The sequence below is a fragment of the Heterobasidion irregulare genome (assembly GCF_000320585.1).
Source record: "Heterobasidion irregulare TC 32-1 unplaced genomic scaffold scaffold_12, whole genome shotgun sequence".
NCBI classification, from domain to species: Eukaryota; Fungi; Basidiomycota; class Agaricomycetes; order Russulales; family Bondarzewiaceae; genus Heterobasidion; species Heterobasidion irregulare.
Genome location: NW_009258208.1, coordinates 575113 through 599946, shown reverse-complemented (window position 1 = coordinate 599946; position 24834 = coordinate 575113). Strand labels below are relative to the sequence as shown.

At 53.2% G+C, this 24834-nt stretch overlaps 10 protein-coding genes across 10 annotated transcripts; 5 read left to right on the top strand and 5 right to left on the bottom strand.

Annotated features, from left to right (window-relative positions):
* The first annotated feature begins 947 nt into the window (after positions 1–947).
* Positions 948–3211, top strand: HETIRDRAFT_442286 (uncharacterized protein). The gene is made up of 15 exons (XM_009553800.1): positions 948–1038; positions 1094–1371; positions 1432–1439; positions 1500–1565; positions 1619–1669; positions 1738–1898; positions 1960–1980; positions 2031–2113; positions 2168–2283; positions 2349–2362; positions 2430–2434; positions 2485–2621; positions 2675–2723; positions 2778–2845; positions 2909–3211. Exons 1-15 carry the CDS (start codon positions 1007–1009, stop codon positions 3098–3100), a joined length of 1281 nt encoding a protein of 426 aa, XP_009552095.1. The 5' UTR covers positions 948–1006; the 3' UTR covers positions 3101–3211.
* Positions 3212–4628: 1417 nt separating this feature from the next.
* On the top strand, positions 4629–5905 carry HETIRDRAFT_119179 (Esterase/lipase/thioesterase; the record flags this gene model as incomplete). Its single annotated transcript, XM_009553799.1, has 5 exons — positions 4629–4826; positions 4886–5022; positions 5087–5097; positions 5154–5683; positions 5897–5905. 5 exons carry the CDS (start codon positions 4629–4631, stop codon positions 5903–5905), a joined length of 885 nt encoding a protein of 294 aa, XP_009552094.1.
* A 525-nt stretch (positions 5906–6430) lies between these two features.
* Positions 6431–7664, bottom strand: HETIRDRAFT_66322 (Esterase/lipase/thioesterase; the record flags this gene model as incomplete). The annotated part of the gene is made up of 5 exons (XM_009553590.1): positions 6431–6548; positions 6627–7156; positions 7212–7222; positions 7291–7427; positions 7485–7664. The coding sequence occupies 5 exons, from the start codon at positions 7662–7664 to the stop codon at positions 6528–6530; spliced, it is 879 nt and encodes a 292-aa protein (XP_009551885.1). The 3' UTR covers positions 6431–6527.
* A 2105-nt stretch (positions 7665–9769) lies between these two features.
* HETIRDRAFT_390267 (uncharacterized protein) lies at positions 9770–13414 on the top strand (the record flags this gene model as incomplete). Its single annotated transcript, XM_009553798.1, has 12 exons — positions 9770–9971; positions 10204–10306; positions 10366–10709; positions 10788–11182; positions 11237–11446; positions 11499–11640; positions 11693–11992; positions 12054–12268; positions 12323–12534; positions 12592–12717; positions 12780–12935; positions 13005–13414. The coding sequence occupies 12 exons, from the start codon at positions 9770–9772 to the stop codon at positions 13294–13296; spliced, it is 2697 nt and encodes an 898-aa protein (XP_009552093.1). The 3' UTR covers positions 13297–13414.
* Positions 13415–13994: 580 nt separating this feature from the next.
* HETIRDRAFT_461044 (uncharacterized protein) lies at positions 13995–15981 on the top strand. The gene is made up of 10 exons (XM_009553797.1): positions 13995–14078; positions 14168–14234; positions 14368–14379; positions 14471–14526; positions 14599–14700; positions 14759–14862; positions 14922–15258; positions 15319–15462; positions 15526–15609; positions 15669–15981. The coding sequence occupies exons 1-10, from the start codon at positions 14037–14039 to the stop codon at positions 15756–15758; spliced, it is 1038 nt and encodes a 345-aa protein (XP_009552092.1). The 5' UTR covers positions 13995–14036; the 3' UTR covers positions 15759–15981.
* Positions 15982–16597: 616 nt separating this feature from the next.
* Positions 16598–19497, top strand: HETIRDRAFT_53924 (uncharacterized protein; the record flags this gene model as incomplete). The annotated part of the gene is made up of 12 exons (XM_009553570.1): positions 16598–16775; positions 17165–17351; positions 17455–17488; positions 17603–17649; positions 17786–17938; positions 18054–18133; positions 18216–18334; positions 18454–18525; positions 18606–18639; positions 18744–18957; positions 19026–19129; positions 19331–19497. The coding sequence occupies 12 exons, from the start codon at positions 16598–16600 to the stop codon at positions 19495–19497; spliced, it is 1389 nt and encodes a 462-aa protein (XP_009551865.1).
* A 6-nt stretch (positions 19498–19503) lies between these two features.
* On the bottom strand, positions 19504–20898 carry HETIRDRAFT_422494 (uncharacterized protein; the record flags this gene model as incomplete). The annotated part of the gene is made up of 1 exon (XM_009553796.1): positions 19504–20898. The coding sequence occupies one exon, from the start codon at positions 20896–20898 to the stop codon at positions 19504–19506; it is 1395 nt and encodes a 464-aa protein (XP_009552091.1).
* Positions 20899–21035: 137 nt separating this feature from the next.
* Positions 21036–21391, bottom strand: HETIRDRAFT_162623 (uncharacterized protein; the record flags this gene model as incomplete). The annotated part of the gene is made up of 2 exons (XM_009553795.1): positions 21036–21230; positions 21284–21391. 2 exons carry the CDS (start codon positions 21389–21391, stop codon positions 21036–21038), a joined length of 303 nt encoding a protein of 100 aa, XP_009552090.1.
* A 766-nt stretch (positions 21392–22157) lies between these two features.
* HETIRDRAFT_125998 (uncharacterized protein) lies at positions 22158–23331 on the bottom strand (the record flags this gene model as incomplete). The annotated part of the gene is made up of 5 exons (XM_009553794.1): positions 22158–22317; positions 22380–22573; positions 22624–22684; positions 22746–23180; positions 23234–23331. The coding sequence occupies 5 exons, from the start codon at positions 23329–23331 to the stop codon at positions 22158–22160; spliced, it is 948 nt and encodes a 315-aa protein (XP_009552089.1).
* A 347-nt stretch (positions 23332–23678) lies between these two features.
* On the bottom strand, positions 23679–24351 carry HETIRDRAFT_162620 (uncharacterized protein; the record flags this gene model as incomplete). Its single annotated transcript, XM_009553793.1, has 4 exons — positions 23679–23968; positions 24026–24145; positions 24200–24254; positions 24307–24351. The coding sequence occupies 4 exons, from the start codon at positions 24349–24351 to the stop codon at positions 23679–23681; spliced, it is 510 nt and encodes a 169-aa protein (XP_009552088.1).
* Between the last annotated feature and the right edge of the window lie 483 nt (positions 24352–24834).

The following is a 24834-nucleotide window of genomic DNA, read 5'->3' as shown; positions in this document are numbered from 1 at the left end:
TGGTGTTGATAGGACGCCTCACGTGAACAGGCAGATGAAATTCTCGGCGCATCCAGAACACCATGATTACTACCATCGACTGGCATTGAACGGATGCGGAGAGATATGTGGGATATCCAAGAGGGGCGTGGTAAGTCAACCCAGATTGATCCGAGCTTCTTTTATATACTTACTTGTCAGAACTACATCCATGTCAGACATCGGAGGACTCGTTACGTTGACATGTTGCGCCTGTGTGGCCTGCTCTCCCTACGGCTTTCGCATTCGTTTTCTGTGGCGTTTCCGCGCTACAAGTCACGACCCGCACCCAATTCCGACCTTCCTTAGATGTAGAAGGTTCTTATGATGTGTTCGAAACGCCACTTGATGGTTATCACGAAGTCCTTCTGCGCGGATCAGAAAGTGGCAGGCGCTTGTATACCTTTGTATGCACGATGGGGTTGTTTATCTTTATGCAAATCAGCAGCGATCAGGAGCAGAACCAAGATTACCTGAATTTTACAAGTAGCGGTGTGTGTTAGACGTGATAACAAATGCGCAGCAATATGTACTTACGATTTATATAGGTCCAAGCGAACCTGCTGTGTGTGGCCTGGAGGGTCTTTTGGATTGGAAAGGATCTAATCAGCTGTACCGAATCCCCGCGGCGGCACGGCGCGCAGGCCGTCATTTGCCTTTGTTCTCATCATCAAACATGTGGGGAACTTACGACATATCTCTTAAGCTCTCGGAGTTCACCCCAAAGTCAGATTCCTTGCTTGACGCAGTTTTCGCCAATCGTTCCTTGGATTATCGGATTCCCCGGACGAAGATTCTTCGTGGAGTCACGTACATCGCCCTCTTGCCGGACCTCGTGTCCATGGCAAACATTTTGCACATGCATGCAGGCAGCCCACGAGCCGGATGTTAGATAAACTGCGCGTGGGGGCTTAATACTGGTTTCCTCCGCCTCTCTTCCCCACTTCTCCTCCTCTAGAAGGTAAGTGCACAGTAGGCTTTGTACACCATGTTTTCCAACGGCCCAGAGTATGAGGCGCGGTGAGTATCGAGTTACTTCACATATTGTCCCACTCACGAGCATGTCCCCATGTAGTCTACGGAAGCCGTTCTCGCCACCCACATTCACGCTCAAACAAATTCATGACGCCGTCCCCAAGGATCTCCTCAAACGCTCTGACAAGAAGGCAGCGTTCTATGTCCTTCGCGACATCACCCTTGCGACCACGTTCTTCGCACTGGCCACGAAGATCGGCGCTGCGACCAGCTTCATTTTCCCCGACGGAGGTTGGAGGGCATCTTTATTGAAGGCGGGGCTGTGGGGAACCTATTGGTGGTTCCAAGGTCTGGTCGGCGGTGGTATATTCTGTCTCGGTGGGCGCTTCTTTTGACAACCCTCACTTTGATTCCGTCATCGCTCATGTATTCTTTAAGGCCATGATGTACGCAGAAATACAAAATCTCCGAGCTTGTCGCCGTTTCTGATGTCAAATTCTTCGTAGGCGGGTCACGGCACGCTCTTTGCCTCTTCGGTCTTGAATAACATTGTTGGCTTTGTTTTGCATTCGGTCAGTCTCTCGAATATTTTCGTAGGGGTACTGATCGCGATTTGCTGTTCTAGTTCCTCCTGATCCCATACTACGCTTGGCGGCAAACCCATCATGCTCACCATGTGCGTTGAATTCAATTTCAATTATCACGGCTCCTGGTAGCGCGTTGTTTACAATTTGATCGATGCAGAAAGCAACCGGCTGGATCGAGCGTGACGAGAACTACATCCCTCACTATCGCAAGGATTACAACCTCCCGCCTCGCGAGAAGGCCAAGAAAGCCGATTATGCTGAAGTCTTCGAAGAGACCCCCATCTGGACGCTCGGGCGAGTGCTGATCATGCAGGGCCTGTGCGTCTCTCGATCCATTTCCGAGATCATCTTTGCTGATCACGCTTGTCGCAATGAATAGGGGATGGTGGCTCTACTTGTCGTATGTACCCCTTGCAGTGAACACAGAAGGAAGCTGATTTCTTTCTTCAGTCAGAACACTCTGGGCTCTAAGATGTATCCTCCTGGCACGAACCACTTCGACCCGAACTCCCCACTGTTCAAGCCCAATCAACGTACGTTTGATACCCATATTTGATACACAAATCGGAGCTCATTTGGCCTCATAGGCAACTCCATCATCATGTCGGATATCGGTATCACTGCTATGGGCGCTGTCCTCTCTTATGTTGCGCGCCACGTTGGGTGGATGGCAATTGCCAAGTACTATTTCATTCCCTACATGGTGCGTATCTGCTTCTCCTATCTACTCAAAACAAAACTCAGCAATCGTCATCTCCCAACCTTTAGCTGACGAACCATTGGTATGTGATTCGCGTCTCTTGCATATCTCACGTAGTTGCTCAAGACGCCACCCCATTTTGATATAAGGATTGGTATGTATCATAAAAACTTCCTCGTTGCTTCGACTGAATTATTTTCACAGTGATGTTTACCTATCTTCACCACTCTGATCCAACGATCCCTCATTACTTCGGCAACGAATGGACTTTCCTGCGCGGAGCTGCGTCAACCGTTGACCGACCCCTCATGGGCTGGATGGGGCGCTTCTTCCTGCATAACGTGCGTTATACCTGAAAGTTTGTTTCTCTCTCGACACTGATGTCCTTCCTCAGATTTCGCATGACCATGTCGCGCACCACTTCTTCGTTGGCGCGCCCTTCTGTAAGAGCTTACTCCTTACTCCACAATAATTGAAATACTGAATCGATGATATAGACAACGGTCCTGAGATTACTCGTCGCATTCGTGGTGTCCTCAAGGACGAATACAACTACGATTCGACTGTATGTGTTTGCACATCGTCTCCTTTTGCCCTTATCTGAAACCTTCTATCTGATCGCTACCAGAACACCTTCTACGCCCTCTGGCGCTCCTTCACGCAGTGCCTCTTCATCGAGGAAGACGGCGGCATTGTGTTCTACCAGAACAAGTGGGGTGAGACCACCCGAGAACTCGCCCCTGGTGCTCTTGGGCAGCTGGCTGCGCAGAAGGCCCAAGCGCAGAACGACGGGCAGGAGCTGGTTGAAGTCGTTCACTAAATGTTCATGTCCGCGGTTACCTCCAGTGTAGGCCTGATTTTACGGCTCATAGATGTAGATAGGATAGCATTGTATGCAGTAGGAAATGTGCATGTTGTGTTTTACCAGTGAGCATGCCGGAAATATCCGGAGCGTTTTAGCCCGCATCGGGTTCTCTACGTGTCTGGCAAGTTGCAACCACAGCGACACTTCGCTATCCCAGGCTAAACCTCAACACCTTTCGTCTTGTTCCCATATAACACGTACTCAATATCACCTTGTGTTATGCGAGGATCCGTGGTAATCTCCGTCTGCGTAGCCCTTGCATAGATGGCCCTTTGGAGAATGATCAGTGTGTCTAACATCCTTGCTTCCCATGAAAGCGTGAATCAAGAAGAATTTCAACGCCTGAGTCATTGGCTGCAGGTGCTTGAGGGTCGCTAATGATTGAAGGAAGTATTGACCACGATACTCGTACCTTGGGCCAGGTTTTTGCCCAAGTAAGCTGTTTGTTTCCACATCCCCCATATGCGACTTATGATACCTTTTCACATGTGCCGCTATTTGTGTATCTCTTCGATCTCAGAATACTCGAAACGCAAGAAGTGTTGCGACGGCAAACACGACCGGCTGGAGAATCTCAACCCTGTGAACTCCTGTGAGCATAATTCTTGCTCGAAAAACGTGTATCTTCTCACCGGTATCTTTGTTCTCGTAGAATCGTTAACGTTCAACGTTCACCAGAAAATACATCACGATGTCGGTGGTCGCAGATCGACTTGTTCATAATCGCAATCACACATCTTTTTAAGACCCACATTGCCGTCTATGGGTCAAATGATACCTTTTTCCAAATCATTTCCGATGGCCGCATGGAGTTCCCGATTTGGAGGGACTATGTCCATCTGTTTCGGTGTCTAGTCGAGTACAGGAGAACTGGATCGCAATCCACTTCTCAAAAATCCAATCCAGGCCTCTTCATTGTGCTTCTTGTTCCATATGAACATATCTCTTTGTGTCCAAGGTCACTGCGACTTCCCATCTTTGGCCTCCTTCTAACTCTGCATCGTCTCGAAGCCTCGGGCATTGAGTGCTTTTGGTAGGCAGCCGGATGTCAGCTAGGTTGAACCTCGGCATGTGTTTTGTCGGATTCCTCAGAGTCAATGATTCTGGCCCTCTCATGCATGCCGCATGATATCAATGTCCTGCTTTCAGAGCTCATACTGTCTCACGTTCCCTCACTGCCTACTCAGTGTTTCCCATACTTTGATTGGTCACGAGCAGTGGTTCGATTTAGAAGTTGCCGAAGGTGCAGTTGTCCGTATTGTTTACCAGCGTTCCGATTCTGACTGCCTCGCTCCTCACGTGTGCTTAGCAGTGCTCCTATACCGGAAGCGACACTATGTAGCCCCGCTTCCCGATAAGAACCGGTCTGGTTGTGAATGCGCGGTTTCCACTCAAACCATCATCATCGCCCCTTGAGAGTGAGTGGATGTCTGCCTTTGCCTTACACTTGTAATGACGAACCATCACATAAGGTCATACAGACATGCCTGGCGAACCCTCCCCAACCTCCGCGGTGTCAAGGTCTAAGATGTTACAATCTTCAGACGGATCCAAGATCTATGCAGAAGCCTCAGGCAATCCCAAGCGTCCACATGTCATCCTAATGCATGGTTTTACTTTGAGCGCTGCCGTTTTCGATGAATTTTGTCGATTGCCGCTCCTCCTCGAAGAGTTGTATATTGTGAGTCAGTTCGGTGCATAATCACTATATGCTGAGCATTGATGCTATGGGATTCCAAGGTGAGATACGATATGCGTGGTCACGGACGTAGTGCAAAGCCAGATACTCAAGATGGGCATCTATCACGGCTGTATGCAGACGACTTCATGACCGTTGTCCGAGCGTTCAATTTAGAATATCCTATTTTCGTAGGTTGGTGAGTTCGTAGTGACACTGGCAGTTTGGGTGCATTCAGTCCCTAACGTACTTTTGCCTCTTAGGAGTATTGGAGGTAATGCCAGACCTTCTCACGTTATACTTGACAACCAGGTTTAACGTTTGATCTAGGGGCGATAGTTGCCGACCTCTGCGCTAACGTGGATCCCCTTCCGATCTCTGGGGTTCTCTACCTGGCCTCAGTCCCCCACACATCCAGTCTTATGTCAGGCAGTGCGACGCAATACCTCCTTTCTCTTATCGCCTCTTGCGACGATCACTCCACGACTTCATCTGCCCTCTTGCGCCTTGTCGACGGATGCTTTGCCTCGCCACATGCGCCTCCGCCTACATTCCAGACGCATTGTCTTTTTGCCGGTATGCAGACCCTGCAAAGTAAAGCAATCCGGGACGCGGCATCACGGCGGACCCAGGAGACGCATACCTTATGGGAGAAGATGGAAGAAGGACTGCCTGTGTGCGCAATGCACGGGACTGACGACATGCTCGTCGATGGAAACTTCCTGGAAAGAGAGCTTAGGAAGCATGCGAAAAATTTGGACATCAAGATCGTGGACGGTGCGGGCCATGCATTATTTTGGGAGATGCCGGATGAGACGGCTGAGGTCGTCGTTCAGTTTGCGAAGAAAGTGTGGAAAAGGGTGAGCAAAGCAAGTTTTCGTTAACGAATGGAATCGCACTCACGAGCGAAGAATGACTTTCAGGATGCAAACTCTGTTTGATGCCATTACATATTGCAAGTGGAATGTACAATAGGATGGGCTTTTTATGATGTTATCTCTATGCATGTCTCTCCTGTCCGCTGAAGCTGTGTTGATAGGTCAAACATATAATGAATCTCGAATGTGATGCAGCCGCAATAGTTGGCACGTTCCTGCGTCTAAGGCATGTGACTGACTGCTACGGTCGCGTGATCACGCGTCACTGTTCTTGATCAATGTTACGGTCTTCGCGCGATGGGCCGACATGCCCAAGACTACGATCATGGTGTTCAAAACTTATCAAACGATGATCTCAAATCTCGAAACAAAAATCCTGGCGACGTTCTTCATGAGTAGACACTCCGGATGTATAGATCCACGATGTGGCGCCTGTTTTATAAACCATCTAACATTGATGCTGCGTAGCCATATTATGCTTGCAGCGACGATAGAGGAATAAAGTTATACATCCCATTATGAAATCGAATACACGTACTCTGAACAGTGTATCTTGGGTGCGATGCAGCCAGTATGACGTTATTATGTGTTCTATCAGCGAAGATTGGCAGTGGGTAACCCTCTGAAAGGCAATCTGAACGCGCACAAGACAGCAGAATACGCGATATAGCATAGGCATGGCATGCTCTTCATATCGCGATCCGCCTCCCATGTTACGCTCCTAGGAGGATCAGCTCGAGAAGCACAAAATGTATTGTCGGTAATTTGGATGTGCACAAAGACAGCAAAGCGGGGCGTGGAGCACAACACAATGAAATGAGATCTCCTACTTCACGAGTTCATGAGTCTGTCATGTCAAAAGGGATCAGAAAATCCGACTGTTCTGTGGCCAAGGTGGGGGTTCAAAAGGCGGATCAGAGCTCACCTGACGCTGCACCGACTTAACAAAGTCCAATATGACCCGTGCCGTCTCCTGCGGATCCTCGTAAAATAATACATGACCTGCCTCCTCAACAATCCTCACTCTGACGTTGCTTGCTCTGCTCATGACGTCCCGCACGAGAGCACCTGCGTCTGTCAACGCGTCATGAGATCCATGATACACAAAGACCGGCAGACCCTGCTCGAGCCTCTTCCAGAACTTCTCAGTGTCCTGTGTCCTCTGCAAGATCGACGCTCTGACTGCGGCTGATTGCATCATCTGCATACCTGCTACCAAGCAGCGCAGGTGATAGGACGGAGGGCGCGTACTTGGAGCATCGAAACATCCTGCTACAAGACCAAGGAGGCCAGCAGTGGTCGTGGCAGGGTCACTGCAGGCTCTGAGCTGAGATATGAGAAATGGGGTTCCGGCACCGCTGAAGGCCGCTGGAATGCTCAGAACCGAGGATAGATAGAAGACGCCAGAGATGGGGAGAGGGTCCACGTTCGCACAGAGGTCAACAGCGATTGTCCCTTTTTCCCATAGGTCATGAGTAAGTGATGAATTGCAAGGGAGCAATGGTCGTACCTCCTACGCTCCTAGACCGGACAATTCAGTGAGTGTCCGTTGCTACTGTACGCGACACCTTACTGCAGAGTCTGCTCACCATCCTACCAATACAGGCTTGTTCAATCGAAATCCACGTACAACTGCCATGAAATCGTCTGCATATAGCTTGGACTGGTGGGCTTCTAAAGCTTCCGGTCCGCCACTGCGACCATGACCGCGCAAGTCATATCGGACCTATGCGCGTTGTTCAAGTGTTTGCTTGATGAAGTGCAGTGGTTTGAATGGACTTACGATATACAGCTCTTTCAGAAGTTCCGGCTGACGACAAAAGTCGTCAAAGACCGCACCGCTGAGAGTGATGCCATGTATGAGCACGACGTGGAGAGATTTCGGATCTCCTGTAGCCTCGGCAAAGATTTCACAGCCGTCTGAAGAATGTAGGATCTTTGAATGAGAGCTCTGGCCGGACATGGCGAGACAATGTCAGGCGGGAGACTGCAATGCCATCAGATATATATGATGTCGGGAGTCTAAGCCGTTCTCAGATTCATTGATAGCCTCTTGTTGGACGGGATTGAGGCGTGATAACAGGCAGGGTATTTCCAACAATTAGCACCAGTTAAGCATCTCATGCAGCCTCACCTAGCCTCACGCCTCACGCGTCATGTCCGCCCAACGAGAGCAAACAGGGAAGTCGCTCGGAACCACGTGTTGAATATTGGAAATTGCCTGTGTGCTGCCCTCCGAGTCTCCTGCCCTCTCCCGGCTCCGAGCCCCTCACCGAACCATCTCGACGCATTAGTCGGATAATCCCCATGTCATGCACTGGGCTGCCTATCTGTCGCATGCGATTATGTGTTAGCCCTTTTCGCAGCGATGTCCATCCGTGCTAGCTCCTACATTTGAAATAGGAAATCCATCTGGCCACTCGTGATGGCGCATTTCATGGTCAGTCGTGGTTAGATCACCAGCGCGAGAACGGTTCCACTCTGTGGGTGATCTTTTGCAAGATATTTGCGAGTGCCGTAGTCACCTGGAGGTGCGTCCTCACGCCTGCGGCCGCTCACCATCTCGCGCTTTCAGAGCTTATTTACAAGCAGGCATCGAAAGGTATCGAAAAACGGATTGATGCTGCTGCACAAGTCATGGAATGCCGGTGGAGATGCGAGACTTGAGAACACTTAATCAACCGGCACATCGTTATTAAGGATAGGGCGAGGTACATAATTCGTTGAACTTACGCCCTTCTTAGGCTCTCTCGGACTTTAGACAGCACGAACACGTGTCCCAACAATTCTATGGAGGACAGGGGCGCGAATATTCGCGTCTGCTGGCAAACGTTCGGTCTTCATGTGATTGAAACTCATATATTTCGGCAGACACAAGACAGGCGCCGCACCTGTAGGGATAGTATATCTAAACAGACATGAGGTCCATTCATCTCGCGTGATTGGGCCGCCGTGGTGTTCATACCCTCAATCAAAAGAATGATAGGAAGCAGGCTCAATGGTACCCGGATCACATTGCATCACAATGCCCCCCGTGTAAGACACTAAATTTCGAACGTCGTCTCGAGACAGAAGCTGATCGTCCTTGTATGTCTTGTAGACGGTTTGACTATTCACCAGCAAAGAATATTGGAACCAGATAGAATTATGCCCAGCCTCTCCCTCCTTCACGCACTTGTTCATCACCGGATCAAATTCGAGCTCCTTGTTCGCAAGGTACTGATCTCTTCGTAGCTGTGCACGCGTATGAACGTCACAGCTGCCGCCGGCGCGATCGTTCTAGGCCTCATCTCAGACACAAGCAGAGGCCTCACGCCTGTGAAACAGCAGTGAAATATAGTCTCCGTTGCTGACCGACACAGAAGACAGTCGCTCTGTGTTAAGAAAGTGAAATAGCTCAACAATGATGTTATAGAACACGAGGACGTGAAGAGGTGCCCTGAAAGATCGTGATCAAAATCAGGGAGGATCTGATAGAAGCAAAGGTGAAGTTGACTAACGTCATCCTCAGCCGTCTGCCCATCAACTGTGTTCGTGTGGTGATCGGTTGCAGTATGCATGTTCATGGCACTACTTCGCGTGCATGCCCAAATACGTTTACTGTGTCATCGCCAAGAAGTAGTCGGGCAAGAACCTATCTCAGCAGTGAGCATAGCATGTATACCTATTCTTTAATGGGCTTGGGTCCATCGTTCGCGAACATACAGCCAATTTCATTCTTGTAGGGCCTGCCGTTTCGTTGGTTGGCCGCAAGTTGTTTTTGGCAGCAATTGACGAGAATTGTGTGTTGAATTTATCATGTACAGCAGGTTATGGTTCATCGCTACGTAGCTCGCTGAAAAGTATTCTATGTCCATTGAAGACATAGGCCTTGAGTTTTGCGGAGAGTCGACACGAAGAACAGTGCTGAGTCATGCATGCTGCCCTCGACGCTGACGTCGATCATCTGCCAAAATATCTAACCTGGCCAACTTGCGCTTGCTATGCTGTCCTAGGCGTTGTACATATAGTCCCGCCATTCTCCAAAGACGTCTCCAGTCTTCCTTTATCGGCCCCTCCACCACGAAAATGAATTGGTCCACCTCGGTCGTCGCGGCTCAGTCTTCTGACACCGAGCCCACCATCTTCATCACGTTCGAGACCGCAAAGTATAGCTTCAACATGGGGGAGAATGCATCACGTTCCTTGGTGCAGAGTAGGAGAGGATGGAAGAAGGTCAGGGGTTTGTTCCTGACGCAGGTTGGGACTCAGAGGACGAGTGGTCTTCCAGGTAAGTGTTCTTTGGGCTTTGCAGATGAGGCTGCTGCAGGCAGGAAGCTGAGCATGCGTCACCAGAGCGTTGTCAGTCTGGTTGCATGTCTGCGGTGAAACATGAGAACAGTGCAAGGCGCTGATTTTCAGATTTAGATGAATATCCTGAGACCTTTTAAGATGGCCATGCCCGTCCTCTTCTAATGTAGACCGAGCCAGAGGAGTTGAATTATTCTGACATCCACATGTAGGTTTCATCATGTCCGTCGCCGATGCAACAGCCCGGAAACTAGACGTTGTCGGTCCAAGTGGAATCCTACACCTGCTCGCCTCTATGCGCTTGTACACTTTTAGGTTCGCTGATTTTTTCAAGACTATATCATCGCTGAATCTAAATCTCCCGAACGTAACAGGAATAGCCTCTGCGTGAATGTCTCAGAGATTCAGCCTACAACAGGGAATACCCAACTTAATCCAACACCAGCATTTTCGGACGAAAATATCACTGTCTACTCGATCCCTCTAATTCCCGGCAGTACTTCCACATCAGACCTCGCCTCTGTAGCTGCAGACACCGCTGCTCCCGAAGCGAGCTCTTTATTGAAGCGAAAACGTACTCCATCCCCTGATGCGCCCTCGAAACGTTCTCCTACTTCTCGGTCTGACCAGGATAGCAAGACGGTGTTAGAACGCCTCCGTGATGATGCCAATTTCTCCCCGTCGTCCCTCGTCGGTGCGGAAGCGCAGGAATGGCGGCGTCTCGTGGTTGATCATATGTTCACTTGGACCGAGCCTCCACCCCAAAGAACCCTGAACGCCAGGGCTTCAAAAAGAGTTCGAGGTCATCAATCCCCTATGCCAGACTCAGCCTCGGGCTCTCTTCCACAAAAGCCGCACTGGGCTGAGGAAGTCAAGACAGAGGGCACAATTAAGGCGTCTTCAACTGCTCGACGTGGGAAGGGCATCTTCAACCCCGCTGGGTCATACCATCAACTCCCGACACACACAGATCCTGCGCCGGGATCTTCGCTCGCATATGTGGTTGTGGGCCCGCGTGTGCGTGGGCGCTTCGATGCAAAGCGCGCCCAGGAACTTGGGCTCCAGGGCCGTCTCCGTGGACGGGTCGCGCGCGGGGAAACGGTGACTTATACTGTTGACGATGGGAAGGGCGGGCAGGTGGAGAGGACTGTCAGGCCGGAAGATTGCGTTGGAGAGAGCGAGAGCCCTGGAGTGAGTAAGGTCAATGCGTAGCACTGAACGTCTTGACTGAATTTTTGGTTGTAGGTGGTGATGATACTGGATGTTCCGTCGCAGGCGCACATTCCTGATTTGACATGGTCATTCGACTCGCCTTTCTACTCTACGTTCCGATCAAAAGATGCAGAAGATCTCAAAAAGTACAATGTTCACATCATCTATCATCTCCTCGGGGAAGGGGTGCTGGAGGACCCGCGATATATTGAATTTATGAACGGCTTTCCTGACCATACGCATGTGAGTTCCGAGTCAACGAAGAATCATGCTTTACTCAACGACAATATCGTAGCACCTCATATCATCCCGGGAGCACAACAACGACCCTGTGACTTTCACGAGTTGTGCATTCAATCAATTGCGTCTCAACTGCTTAGACCCTGGCATGTTTCCTCTGATCAAATATGACCTGAAGTACAAGAAAGATTTGTCATGTATGTCTATTTCTATGCTGTCTAGTCTTTGCTCACACCTCCTCATTCACAGCGGTCCCATCTCTCCCAGCCAATGCTGCGGTGATGCAGATCCACACCTACGTCGACATGCGTCCGCCCTCCAAGCCGGTCTTGGAAAGTTTCTTCGTCGAGCGTGACAGCTTCCATCCTGCCGTGGCCACCCCGCGCCCCATCTCCCTTCTCGCTTCGACGCGCGATAAGTTCACGCGCGCACAGAGTGCCGTACAAGCCGGGCTGGCTACACGCAACTCCGACGAGCCCAGCCCTGGCGACGATCTGGTAGTCATCCCACTTGGGACCAGCAGCACTGTCACGACACGGTACCGTAACGGTAAGCTTTGGACTTTGCCCGCCTGCGTCAATGATAGGATTTGATACATGCAATACCACAGTGTCTGGCATTCTGCTCAAAGTTCCCGAGCGCGGGTATGTTCTGTTCGATGCGGGCGAGGGCACGTTTGGCCAGCTCATGCGCACTTTTGGGTCGGACGCGACACAGCCGGAGAATGCATGGCAGGTGCTGAGAGAGCTCAAGTGCATCTTTATTAGCCACGCCCATGCGGACCATCATGTGGGGCTCGCAAAAATACTCGCGATGCGGAAGACGGTGGGCTCGTATGATACTTCGAAAGGTTGAGCATTTAGCTGATTGACGACGCAGCTCGACCCGCCGCCAGAGGATCCGCTGTACTTGGTGAGCGTGCGCGTGGTGCATTTATACCTCCGCGAGCAAGCCGACCTGGAGGATCTTGGGTTGGCGGACTCGCCTGTGACAACTAACGGAGTAGTCACGGTGATGAGCGACGTCATTAATTACCGCGGGCGCCCCAGTCCTTTCCCTGGGCCCAAGGACGGTTGGCAAGACCCTTTGCAGTAAGTGAATTCATTTTGAATTGGTTTTGTAACTAATACATATTCGCGCGGTGCTAGCTCCCGGCTCGCAGCTGAGATGTGTTGCGACGCGCTAGGCCTGCATAGCCTAGAGACTGTAGACGTCAAGCATCGAACGAGGGCGTACGGAGCCGTCATGACGTCCCGGGAGGGATGGCGGGTAGTGTGCGCTGGCTTCTTTCGCCTTCGCTCTCTGTTTCCTCTGATTGATTTTGGCTATGTTATAGATATTCGGGAGACACGATGCCGTGCTCGAGTCTAGTTGAAGCAGGGGATGGTGCGACGCTGCTCATACACGAGGCTACTATGGGCGACGACCAAGAAGCCATGGCACACCACAAGGCACACAGCACCGTCAGTCAGGCCGTCGGCATCGGCAGGCAGTGCGTGTTCTCAACCCACCTGTCATTTTTTTCTTTTTGCTCATCGTCCGAATTGCGGCACGGGTGCAGGATGAACGCGAAGAACGTGCTCCTCACGCACTTCTCAACGCGCTATCCGCATATGCCTGCGTACCTCTCGCGGCCGGGCTCTCCTGCGCGCGGGCGAAAATCGAGCGGCGGCGAGGGCCCGGTCGTGGCGCTCGCGCTGGACCACGCGCGGGTGCGCGTCGGGGACATGTGGAAGCTGCGCGCGTATCTGCGCGCGATCGAGCAGAGCTTCCATGATACGTTCGAGGAGGGGGACGAAGAAGAAGAGCAGCAGGCTCTGAAGGCCAGCGCAGAGCAAGTCGAGCTGGAATAAGAACCGATGCGGGATGGGGTCCCGAGAGCGGCAAGATGGCGAGGCGCGGTGTTGGATATCTCGTGCGTCTGCTGTGGTGGGTGGCGCCGTTGTGCTGAATGCCATTTGTTCACCGCTCTCGAATCGGGGGATTGCGGCCACCTGGAAATTCGGTGTGCCTTTGTGGGCCTCGTCAAATACTTGCTGGCGTGGACCGCTGTGCGGACAGACAGATAGACAGAGCGAAAGAGTATCATGCGGTATCGGCGCCATTGAACGGCGAAAATGGGGGACGTCTCGAATGTGGTTCTGTCCCCGTGATGGATATCTATAGCACTGCTACCACCCTTTGCGCCCTTGGCATCGACCATCGCATTGCGATGCGTGGGCCTCGGGCGAGAACTGTGCGTTTCACCTGCAGGTGCAGTACTGACGCTGTTCAGTGATCGTGTCTGTGAGAAAAGGGTGCGCGGTCAACCGAACAAGATATATTCGACGGCGCAAACGAAACAGAAGCATCCGAATTTGGGAAAATGGGGGAGGCGTGTTTCCTTATTGGTCGTTGTGGACGAGTTTCTGAGGTATTTGACTGGTGTTTGTGGCCCGCGTGACACCGGCGATCGTGCCTATGCACAATGACATCATGGGGCCGCCCCGCCGAGCATATAAAGATAACGCACCGCGTCCCCGTCCTCTCACCGTCTCCTCTCGCCCGTCCTCTTCCACCGACCTGCCACTTCATACAACTATAGCCGTTCACAATGGTCCAAGCCACAACCATGAAAGCGCTCTGGTACAACGCGGTGAGCAGCGCTCGCTTTGTCTGGACGACGGGTGGCATCGCGCTGACTGGTGATGGGACGCGTCGGGTTGTGCTCGAACGCGCATATAGCCAAAGGACTTTGTCATCAAGCAGGTCCCTGCACCTAGGCCGAACGATAACGAGGTTTTGCTCAAAGGTGCGTCTCTGATTTACTCGCTCGAGGCGGCAGGCCTTGCTCGCTGGGCTGAGCGGCACAATGTCATGCGTTGAGGCCCGCAAAGCACGCGAGGTGTTGGACTTCGATACTGATTCGTGTCTGTTCTTATCAGTATCCTGCTGTGGTCAGTGCGCTGTTTTCATATTCGGAATGCCGCCAGGGGAGGCGATAGCTAAGATTGGTATCATATTGTGCACTTTTACTTGGTTGAACAGGTATGTGCGGAACAGACGGCCACATTCATGAAGGAGAGTTCATCTCCACTTTTCCCGTAAGCACGATCTTCTTTCAATGGGGAGAAGGTGGGCTTTTGGCGCTGACCAGTGCTTCCATTCCTTTGCAGCTTATCCCTGGCCACGAGGCCATTGGCTCCATCGTCGAAATGGGCAAGGACGTCAAGGGTTTCTCCATCGGTGACCGCTGCGTCGCCGATGTAGGCATTACTGTCAGTTGAATCCGCCCCCTTTTGTCCGAGGTTCTGACGCGCCTAAATTTGCCAACAGTGCGACGACTGCTTCTACTGCCGACGCGGCCAATCGCTCATGTGCGAGAACTTCCGCGCGCGGGGCGTCAGTTCCGAAGGTGGTTTCGCTGACTATATCGTCTAGTGAGATATTTCACTCCTTTCTCGTTGACCCTCTGTTCATGATGTTTTTGCGCGGACAGTCCACAGAACAAGCTCTACAAAATTCACAACCTGACCGACGAGGAAGCGACGCTCCTTGAGCCGGCAGCCTGCGCAATTCACGGGTTGGACAAGTTGAACCCGCCGGTCGGGATCGAGGTGCTGCTGCTTGGCGCGGGACCAACGGGGTTGATCCTTGCACAGCTGCTCAAGCTGAATGGCGCACACAAGGTGACGCTGGCTGCGAACAAGGGTATCAAGATGGACATCGCGAAGCAGCTCAACTGCGCAGATGAGTACATCGAGCTCGACCGACAGAACCCAGGACCGCAGTGGGAGCAGCTGAAGAAAGACAACCCGTACGGGTTCGATGTTGTGGTGCGTGGACGCGTTCTTGCGCAGCAGTGGCGACGATGTTCAAAACCTAATCTTGTATAGGTTGAGGCAACGGGCGTCGAGAAGCTCGCAAACGATTCGATTAACTACGTCCGTCGTGGGGGTACGCTCATGATCTATGGTGTGTATGAGAACGCGGCACTTGTGCACTGGCCACCATCCAAGATTTTCGGGGACGAAATCAGGGTGCGTTCAGTCAACGTGTTTTGCGTCTTGTCGACTGAGCCAGATCCGCCCCTGTTCATTTAGATCATCGGGTCGTTCTCGCAGACATACTGCTTCCCCCGCGCGGTGGCCTACCTCGACAGCGGCAAGATTCGGGTCAAGGGCATGGTGCGTCGTTTTTGCCATGTCCAGATGGCTTTTTGCCGACTCACTGCTTTCCTTTGCAGGTCACGGATGTGTTCAAGCTCGAAGACTACCAGAAGGCGCTCGACAAGATGAACAGCCGCGGAGCGCTCAAAATCGCGATCAAGCCCTAGGCCCTCGAGGCCCCGGGCTCCTTTCACCGTACTGCCCCCTCCTTGCACCCCTATGTCGCATGTTCAGATCATTATTACCGTCCATAACTGAATCCCCTTCGCCACATGTGTATTCGTAGTTGTAAGCTGTATCATGATGGACCCTTCCACCAGGCTTGACACTGGCGTGTGCGGGACGGTCGGATTGGGATCGGAATGCAAGTGTTCCGCTTGTTATAATCCGTCGCTCCGTTTGTCGACGGATGAGGAGCAAGAAGGGAAAGGCAGTGGAAACATCTGAGAGAGAAATGAGATCCTCGCGTTGGCCACGCACCGGTAGTATTCAGACCCACACACGCGGGCGCTCTCTTGAGGCTGCTTCGCTGTCTTTCCGTGCTCCGTCATCCCTCCGCCCAGTGCCCAGCCAGCCTATACTGTTTAAATACCTCGACTGGCGACCGCGAGAGATACCATCACATCACCGTCCTATAAGTTAGATGCGCACCTTCCGCGCCGCGCCAGCTGAGACGTCCGCACGCGCAGCGGCATCGAGATCCGGATTCGCTCCTTCTCCATCTCAATCTGTTGCCACCACCTCGCGCTCGCTCTCGCTTTTCCGCTTATTATTGCTGCTCACGGTTGCGCTCGCGGCGGTTGTCAGGGCAGCAGAGACCGACGGCGGCGCTGGTAGTCTCGATATCACAGCGCGCGTGAACTTGGACGACGGCAACGGGGATTCTACGTACGGCGACACTTGCGGCAACCGCGACGACGCGTGCGGCCAGGACGCTTCTTATTGCGCGGATATACAGTCACAGACACAGGACGGCGCGCGCGCAGATAGTTTGGAGAATTTGGATATGGTGTCGCCTGGGACGAGCCTAGTGGGTCTGGGGCTCGGCGGGGGCGGGAACGCGAGCGGGGGCGGGGGAGGGGGTGCGCGGTATAGGGCACCGAGGCCTCCACTGGACGTGGCGGGGTATCCGGTGGCGCCGAGGGAGCTGGAACTGGAGCAGGTGCATGTTTATGTGAGGCATGGTGAGCGTCTGGTCGTTTTTTTCTTTCATCTTTGGTGGGCGGGGGGGAGTTTGGTGGGATAGGGCGCTGGAGTGCCTCGTAATGCTGAGTGCGTCCCCGGGGACGCGCTATATGCGCGCTGTGGATGTTCCTTGCGCGATGTATGCGTGTTCTTTGGCTGTCACTCGCAGCTGCGACGTGTGGTCTGCGCGCGCTTTACGCTCATCCGCCCGACAGATGGCCTGCGACCGACATCCGTCTACGCCCCATCATGTTTGTAGACCACAGCCAACGCCCCGACGCCCATGCCCCGCGCGTCCCCTTCCCATCACGATAACCGTACCCGTCGTACCCGCTCACACACTAGACCTGACACGCCCCGCGCCCCTCCTCTTTTCTTCTTCGTCTAGGCGAACGCACGCCCGTCTCCGTGCGCATGTCTGACGCCCCCGCGTCCATCCCCGAACACTGGATCATGTGCAAGCAGGCGCGCCGCTTCCGTGCGGCCGTCGCGGGGCGCGACCCGCACAGCCCCGGAGAGCTCGACGTGCAGCGCGTCGTCGAGCGCGCGGACGGGGAGGCGGTCGAGGGCGAGTGGTGCGTTGTTGTCTCGCGTCTCGTCGACGAGCAATCACGGCTGATGTGGTGATTTTTTTTTTTGTGTGCGTGCGTGCGTGTGCGTGCGTGTGTGCGGTGATAGTCTGCTCGGGGAGCTGACGGATGTGGGGAGGCAGGTGCGTGTGGTCTATTTTTCTGTTCGCTGTCTGCGCGCAGGCGCGGCAGTCGAGGCACGGCGACGGACTTTGTGTGCGTGAGCTGACGCCCTCGATCGTGTTTCCTGCGCACAGTCTACGTACAACTACGGCCGCGCGCTGCGCGAACTCTACGTCGACAGGTGCGTCTACACGCTCTCCGCGATCCCACTCGCAACGGCACGAAACCCTCATCCTCATCCCACATCTTCGCCCCGGCCTCTTCTCTCCCCCATACGATACGCATGCCTCCGTTGTGCCCTTCCGTCCCCTGCACAGGCTGGGCTTCCTCCCGGACACGCTCGCGCGCGCAAACGACGTCTATTTCCGCTCGACGAACCTCCCGCGCACGATCGAGTCGCTGCAGCAGATCGTCCACGGGCTCTACCCCACGGCCAAGCTCGAGAGCGTCGTACCCCAGGTCCGCATCCGGTGCGTCGGCCTCCCGCTCCCTCCTTCGTTCTTTCGTGACTTGACCTTGACTTGACTTGACCGCGGCCTTGGGTTTTTGTTTTTCTTTTTGTACTGGCATTTGACGGCGATGCAGGAACGGCCGCGACGAGAATCTGCTCGGCAACACGCTCTCCTGCTCTCGCCTCGGGCACCTCCTCCTGAACTTCGCAAACGGTGAGCGCTTGCCCGCTCGCGCGTTTGGAAGTCGCGCTTCGCCGCCTGTGCTGACTACGTGTTTGTTTGATCTATTGCGCAGCCGCTGCCGCCGCGTACAACCACACGCTCGAGCCGCTGGACAAGAAGGTCGCCAAGTACCTCGGAGGGAACCCTATCCGGCTTGACGGGAAGCCGCGCGCGTCTGGCGTGCTCGATACGGTGGGTGGGCACTGTGGCCGGCGTCGCCTCGTGAAGGTTTCTGGTTTCTGACCTTTGTTTTTTGTATTTCGGCTTTTTGGGGGATGTTTTTGGGGTTCGGGCGGGGCCGGCGGTGGTAGATACGCGCGGCGATGGCGCATGGGGTCAAGGTGCCGCCTGAGTTCGAGGAGCGGAGCGTCATGGACCCGATTGTGCGTTCGTTTTCTAGCCGTTTTGTTCCTCTAGAGTCTTCGCTCTCTGACCGCTCCCCTTCCGGTTTACTTCCGTACAGGAAAAAGCCGTCGTGAACGAATGGTTCGCAGGGTGTGAGAGCGCCCCGTCTACTCGATCTCTCCTCGATCTCTCCCCTCCCTCTCCTCTACCCCTCGACGGGAATCGCGTTTCTGACGTCCCTCATTTCGGCTAACAGATAAAACCGAGGAGGTCCGCCGGCTCGGCATGGGTCGGCTCCTCGCGGACCTGTCGCGCAAGATGCAGCTCAAGGCGCAAGAGCTTCCCGCCAGCACGAGCACGAGTGCCGGCGTCGTCGACGAGCAGGCGCGCACGCCGAAGATATTGATCCATAGTACGCACGATACGGCGCTCGCGGGGCTCGCGAGCGCGCTGGACGCGTTCGATGACAGGTGTGTCTGAGGGATCTAGTCTGCGTGCTGGTGGCGGATGGCTCAAGCGGCAGCGATTGCAATTGCAGGTGGCCGGCGTTCACGGCGTCCATCACATTCGAGCTGTTCCGCAAGAGGGAAATACAGGAGCCTGATGCCGCCGCGCCTGCGGCGCCGAGCCAGGATCGAGCCCGTGCGGACGATGCGGATCCCAAGGTCAACGTGGTCGCGCACCCGAACCCGGGCATGTTGCAGACCGTGCTCGCTTCGTCGCCGTTCCGGCGGCGCGCGAAGACGGCGTCGGAGCACTGTGCGTCGTTCGGGCTGCCTGCTCGCTCTGGCGTGTGTCGCTGACCGTTTTTTCCTCAACCCCTGTTGTCGCACCGCCATCCAGATGTGCGGGCGCGGTACCAGAATCGCACGCTCGTGCTACCGCTGTGCGCGGACGAGGGCAAGCATATGGCCGGCGCGCCCGAGTTCTGCACGCTTGAGGCGTTCGTGGAACGTGTCGACGAGCTCACGCCGAGAGATTGGGAGGCGGAGTGCGCGGCGGGAAGCTGAACGCTCCTATGCGTGGAGCTTTTCCTGGATCCTCCGCTTGACCTCCTCCGAGTTTCTCAATAATTTATGTATGCGATCTTCCTTGCTTCTAGACTCTGCGATAGACTTCCGGATCTCGACCGTCTCTTCGATCGTTCGCGCGGCGTCCGTGTATCTCTCGAGGTGAAAGAGATGTACAGACAGGTTGTGCAGTGAGGTTGCCAGGTCTGGCTGAAAATCTCCCGGATTCGCCTCCGCCAGCTCTCGCCAGATCTGTACCGTCTCCTCCACGGCCTTCAGGGCATCATGTAGTCGGTCGACCCTGACCAGACACGCGAAGAGACGCGCCAGGTGCGAGGCCCGCGATTGGCGCTGCGTCCGCGACTCCCGTTTGAAATCGACCTGAGAACGGTCGATCCAGACCGCCTTCTCGATTTCGCGGAGTGCCCTCGGGTGGTCACCCTTCTTCGATCGGAACTCGGAGAGGGCGGCGAAGGCGTCCGCGAGCGGCGGGTAGTGGTGCTTGGGGCTGCTCTTGCACAGCTCACGGCGGATCTGGATCGAGCGCTTGAGCGCCTTGATGGCTTCTTTGGTGCGGCCCATCGCATGCAGGCATTGGGCTAGCGTGAACAGGCAGGTGGTGAGGATCGGCTCTGTCACTTTGGAGTCTTTCCAGATCAGGGCGTCCATAGTGTGGACGACCTCTTCGACGATCGACAGTGCTTTTTGGTTGTCCGCCACGGTTTTCATCGCACTTGAAAGGTTGTTGAGGGAGCGGATGAGCGGGAGCCCGAATCGGTCAGAATCTGCGGAGCAAAGCGCGCGAAGGATGTTGACAGATTCCACCTGCGCCTTGAGAGACTCTTCATGCCGGCCCATCGCGGCCAAGGTGTTAGAGAGATTGTTCAGAGAAGATGAGAGGTCGGCGCTGAAGGCTTCGGGGTCCTCCTTCGAGAGCACACGATAGATGTCGACCGCTTCATCTACCTCGTCCAGCGCCTGGTCTGAAGAATCGCCGATCTGGGTGAGGCGGACGGAATGGTAGTTGAGTGCAGAAGCCAGCTTTGCCCGATATTCGGGCGGGTATGTCCTGTCAACACATCGGTAGGCAATCACGGCCCACCCAGCCACCTTGCAGGACTCTTCTATAAGGTCCAAGTGTCCGAGCGATAGAGAGAGTGCCGTCAGATTATCCGCAGCCTCGGGAGGCAGTTCATCTTGGTTCTTGACATCTTTCAGAGCGTCGAGGAGCTGCAAAATTCGCATCACTGCATCGTCCATGGTGTCTTCGGTGCTCCTCGAGGAATTACTGCATGTGGTTATGGAGATGCGGAAGTCGTTGGACGCAACGTAGCCGGGCAACGACGGAGGGGCCGATAGTCTGCGAGGGAGCTCTGAATCGGCGGATGGCGAGAAGGTCATCGAGGGTACCGGTGCTGAAGCGGAGGACAGCCGAGACGACGAGAGCATCTTTTCTATCGCCCGGATTTTGAGCCGCAGATAGACACTCTCGGGGATGGACGAGTCTGAAAGGAACTGCAACTCCTGTTATTTTCTCGTCAGATATGGACACCCCTGACCAATCCAGATGTACTAGCCTCTTTTGCCCTGATCAGAGCATTCTTCATGTCTCCTTTATCCATGTCATCTGCACCGATGAGACGCACGGCTTTGGCCTGACTGGACTGGGCATCCTGGATGCAATTGACGATCTGTCCTTTGATTTCTTGTCTGATCCCAGTGATGCCTGCTATCTTTTTGAGACGTAAGTCGACGATGCGATCGCATGAAGAAGCCTTGAACTTACCATGAATCGCCGATAGCACGCATCAACTCTCCGTTTGACGGTTTCGATCTTGACCGGAATGATGTCTCTCGCTTTCCAGGCTACCAATTTTAGTTTGAAAGCGGCCATCCCACTGCAAGACTGTGGTGTGATGAATCTGTTACAGCATTGCAGGCAGTCCGTCAAACCGCTGCCGCCACGTCCACGGTGGTAAGTCCTTGAAGCAAAGCAAGCGTAGGGTAAGAAGACTCGCGTTTTCAAGGCAGACAAGACGTGAAGAAACGCGGCGTCGAGGACGCCCGATTCTCCCGTTGACGATATTCCGGCCAAAGCGATGCAATTGTACAGGTTTTTGATATCGTCGTGTAGGTCTTCCGCCAACGACTGAAGCAATTGCTGGTTGTCATAGACCTGATCGAATGGTTAGAATCGTGTGAAGGAGAGATGATGGGCTCTTCTTGCCTGACTGATGCTTGATTCAATGGCGACTGCTAGATCGATGAAGTCCCTCAGAGCGAAAGGACTGGCCATTTAGCAGATACAATGAAGGTCGGAGATTCCTAGGAGTCAGGACGGATGTTGAATCCGTTATGAGTCTTTACAACAGACGCCGTATACAGCATTACGGGCGTCCATTCTTCAGGACAGCCTTTACCCTACCATACAGAGGAATCAACAGCGACGACTACAGATCCTGAGAACATCCACTCGAATGCAGAAGATTGGCGGGAAAAAATAGACTCGCCATGACCTGTGGATGACCCGGTGTCTCACATGCAGTGCTCGAACTTGGACCTGCTATTTGTGAAGCGGACAGAAATGAATTGTCAGGTATTATACAAAGAGAAAAGAAGACTCGAAGCATAGGTAACAAGGTCTTCCAGATCTATCAGAGTCACCAATCCGGGACGTCTTTGTTACGACTCCACGGGAACACTCCGCCTCGATCGATAAACGCCTTGCTGTCAAACCCCGCGTCTTTGAGTGCCTCCTTGACGCCTACTTGCAGGATAGATCGTCCGGGCCTCTTTCCTCCGTCTCGACAGTTGAGGAATCTTGAAAGCATAGAACTTCTCAGTCAGAAGCTCCACGTTCCGGAGTTTGCGGAACGGCCTACCTCATCTCCTCATCCAGGTTGAGATAAGAGTCCTTCATTGCTTCGTTGTCCTCGGGAACCAGGCAGCTCTGTTCCTTGTGACGTTCGAGAAAGGCCTCAAACTCGTCACGGGAGATCACGAGATCACGAGCGTCCCTCAACGAACCCGTCACTTCTCCTGTGTTTTCTGAATCAAGGAGAAGAACTTGAAAGACCTGTCTCAGAGGAATCGGCATAGTATCACAGAATGAGTCAGATGTCTCACCTTCCATCTGAAGGGTGAGAGCTCCGTGATCGGCCCATTCATATCTTCCTGCCAGTTTAATCTAGTGGGGCCAAGGGCGGTGAGCACAATGCTACATATTGAGTTTTCAATGAAGCAATTGCCTGGTGATCACGGTGTTGATTTTGACAATGATCCCGCGGGCTCTGCACCACTCCGCGACCTCGAATATGCGTCTAGCGTGTTGACTCGCGTTTCCTTTCTCCGACCTTCCCAAGAGGCGATTCGTCTCCGCGTCAAAAGAGTCGCACGATAGCGCCATGACATCCAGGTATCCACCATACTCGTCCAGCCACCTTTCGGTCACTTTGGAACCATTGTTCACGACAGAACAGGACTCGAGCCCAAGCTCCTCTTTGCAGAACCGGAAGAGCTCTCCGATGAATACAGGCTTAAGAAACGGCTCTCCGCCGCTTATATTGAGCTTCTTCATTCCGGCATCGGAAAGCAAGCGTAGGCCCTCCTTCGCCTCCTCGAGAGGTAAGATCGAGATATTCTTCGTGGTGTGGAAACAGAATTCGCAGGCATAGTTGCATTTCCTGTGTGTCACGATCAAGGGGGAAAGAGCGACGAAAAAGACGCTGATCGTCACCTGTGGGGGAAGTAGTTCACAGAGACTGGAATTTCCTCCGGGTCCTTGAGAGAATGAATTGCAACTGTGGAGAGAGTGTCATGGAACCACTTCAGCATCGTTGCAGAGCGATGGCTCTCGCAGGGTGCTGTTTGTGGTCTATATAATCAAACGAAGCGCCTGGAACCTCTGCGAGGCATACGCAGCTGCCCTTGACGCAGGCGATCAACTTCGAAACAGAACAAACCTTATTGAACGATTTCTTGACCAATCACGATGAACACTACAGAAGATCATAAACCGAGCAATCCAGCGCTCTCATTATAGAAGACGTTGCTGCGCCGCAGAGCGCTCCCGAAGCTTGGACACGAGGTATTGTACATGACGTACGCGAATCTGCTACCATATATTCTCGTGAATAACTATTTGAATGACTTTAGTGATAACGACGGACCTACATAATATCTCACACATCTTGCCTTTGTTCCCATATTGCTTTCTGAGATGTATATAGCGCTTTGTCCAACGGAGTTGCTACAGGATGGCTCCTATCGTCCGCGACGATCGAGCGCCCAATCCGCACTGGAAGGTTCAATTCCGCCAAGTCTTCACCAGCTTGACGGTCCTGTGCTCTGTGGAGCTCATGTTGTGGTCTAGTCGGTGATAGGGCATATGCACGTATGGCAGTATTGATGTCTTGTAACGATTGCAGATGATGGGTCACAGCGGTGTGTGGTTCTTTGGGTGCTCCCGCATCTAGTTGCGAGATCTGAGATGAGTGAAAGCTTCGGTCACTTTGAAAATGGTGCGAACCGCGTAGATGGATCAATATACGTTGGCTCATAATCCATGTTATACTATAGCTTAGAGACACTCTGTTTCGCTGTGAATCAACAACATCACCAAGAGTATGGTTTTGCCTCACCCAGCGGACTAGATGAATTTGGGGTATGAGTTCACGAATGACACAGCACATATCAAACACACCTGGATGTTGACGTCGCTTGCTCGATATAGTATTAGGTTTAAGATATTCGACGCTTTTAGGATAATTAGATCTTGAGCGCACTTTAAGCGCCAATAAAGACGCACCTGTTAGGGCTACAAAATAGCCTAGTCCATCGTACAGCATTCTGCATTGTCTGAACACAGAAACTATTCGAGCTAATTCATTGGACATACATTTTGATAAGATGAGACATTCTAAGGATAGCCAGTGGGTGGATGGTATGGGAAGACGTATGCAGGACTTACGCTGAGGAACGTGGTTGATACCTTATCAAATACACGGTCGAAACCAGAATGGTGGAAGCGTCGTAAACCATAGCCAATAAGTAGAAGAGCCAGGCCGACAGATGAGCATCAGGATGATCGGTCCCGGTGGTACAGCTGTAATATCAATATCTTAGGCACTGATCGTCGATGTAGAGCACAGTCTGGCTCACTTTCCCTGGGGCATGCAGAGTCAACAGGAGGACATATTTAAGATAAGACGGACGTACATTGCTCGAGACCGCTAGCAGTATGGAGATATATAATTCACCGGAGTAAGCGAATTCTGGGTGGCAACTTACGAACGCGATGATATAGATTAGTTAACCACTGGAACTGTGTAATGTCAG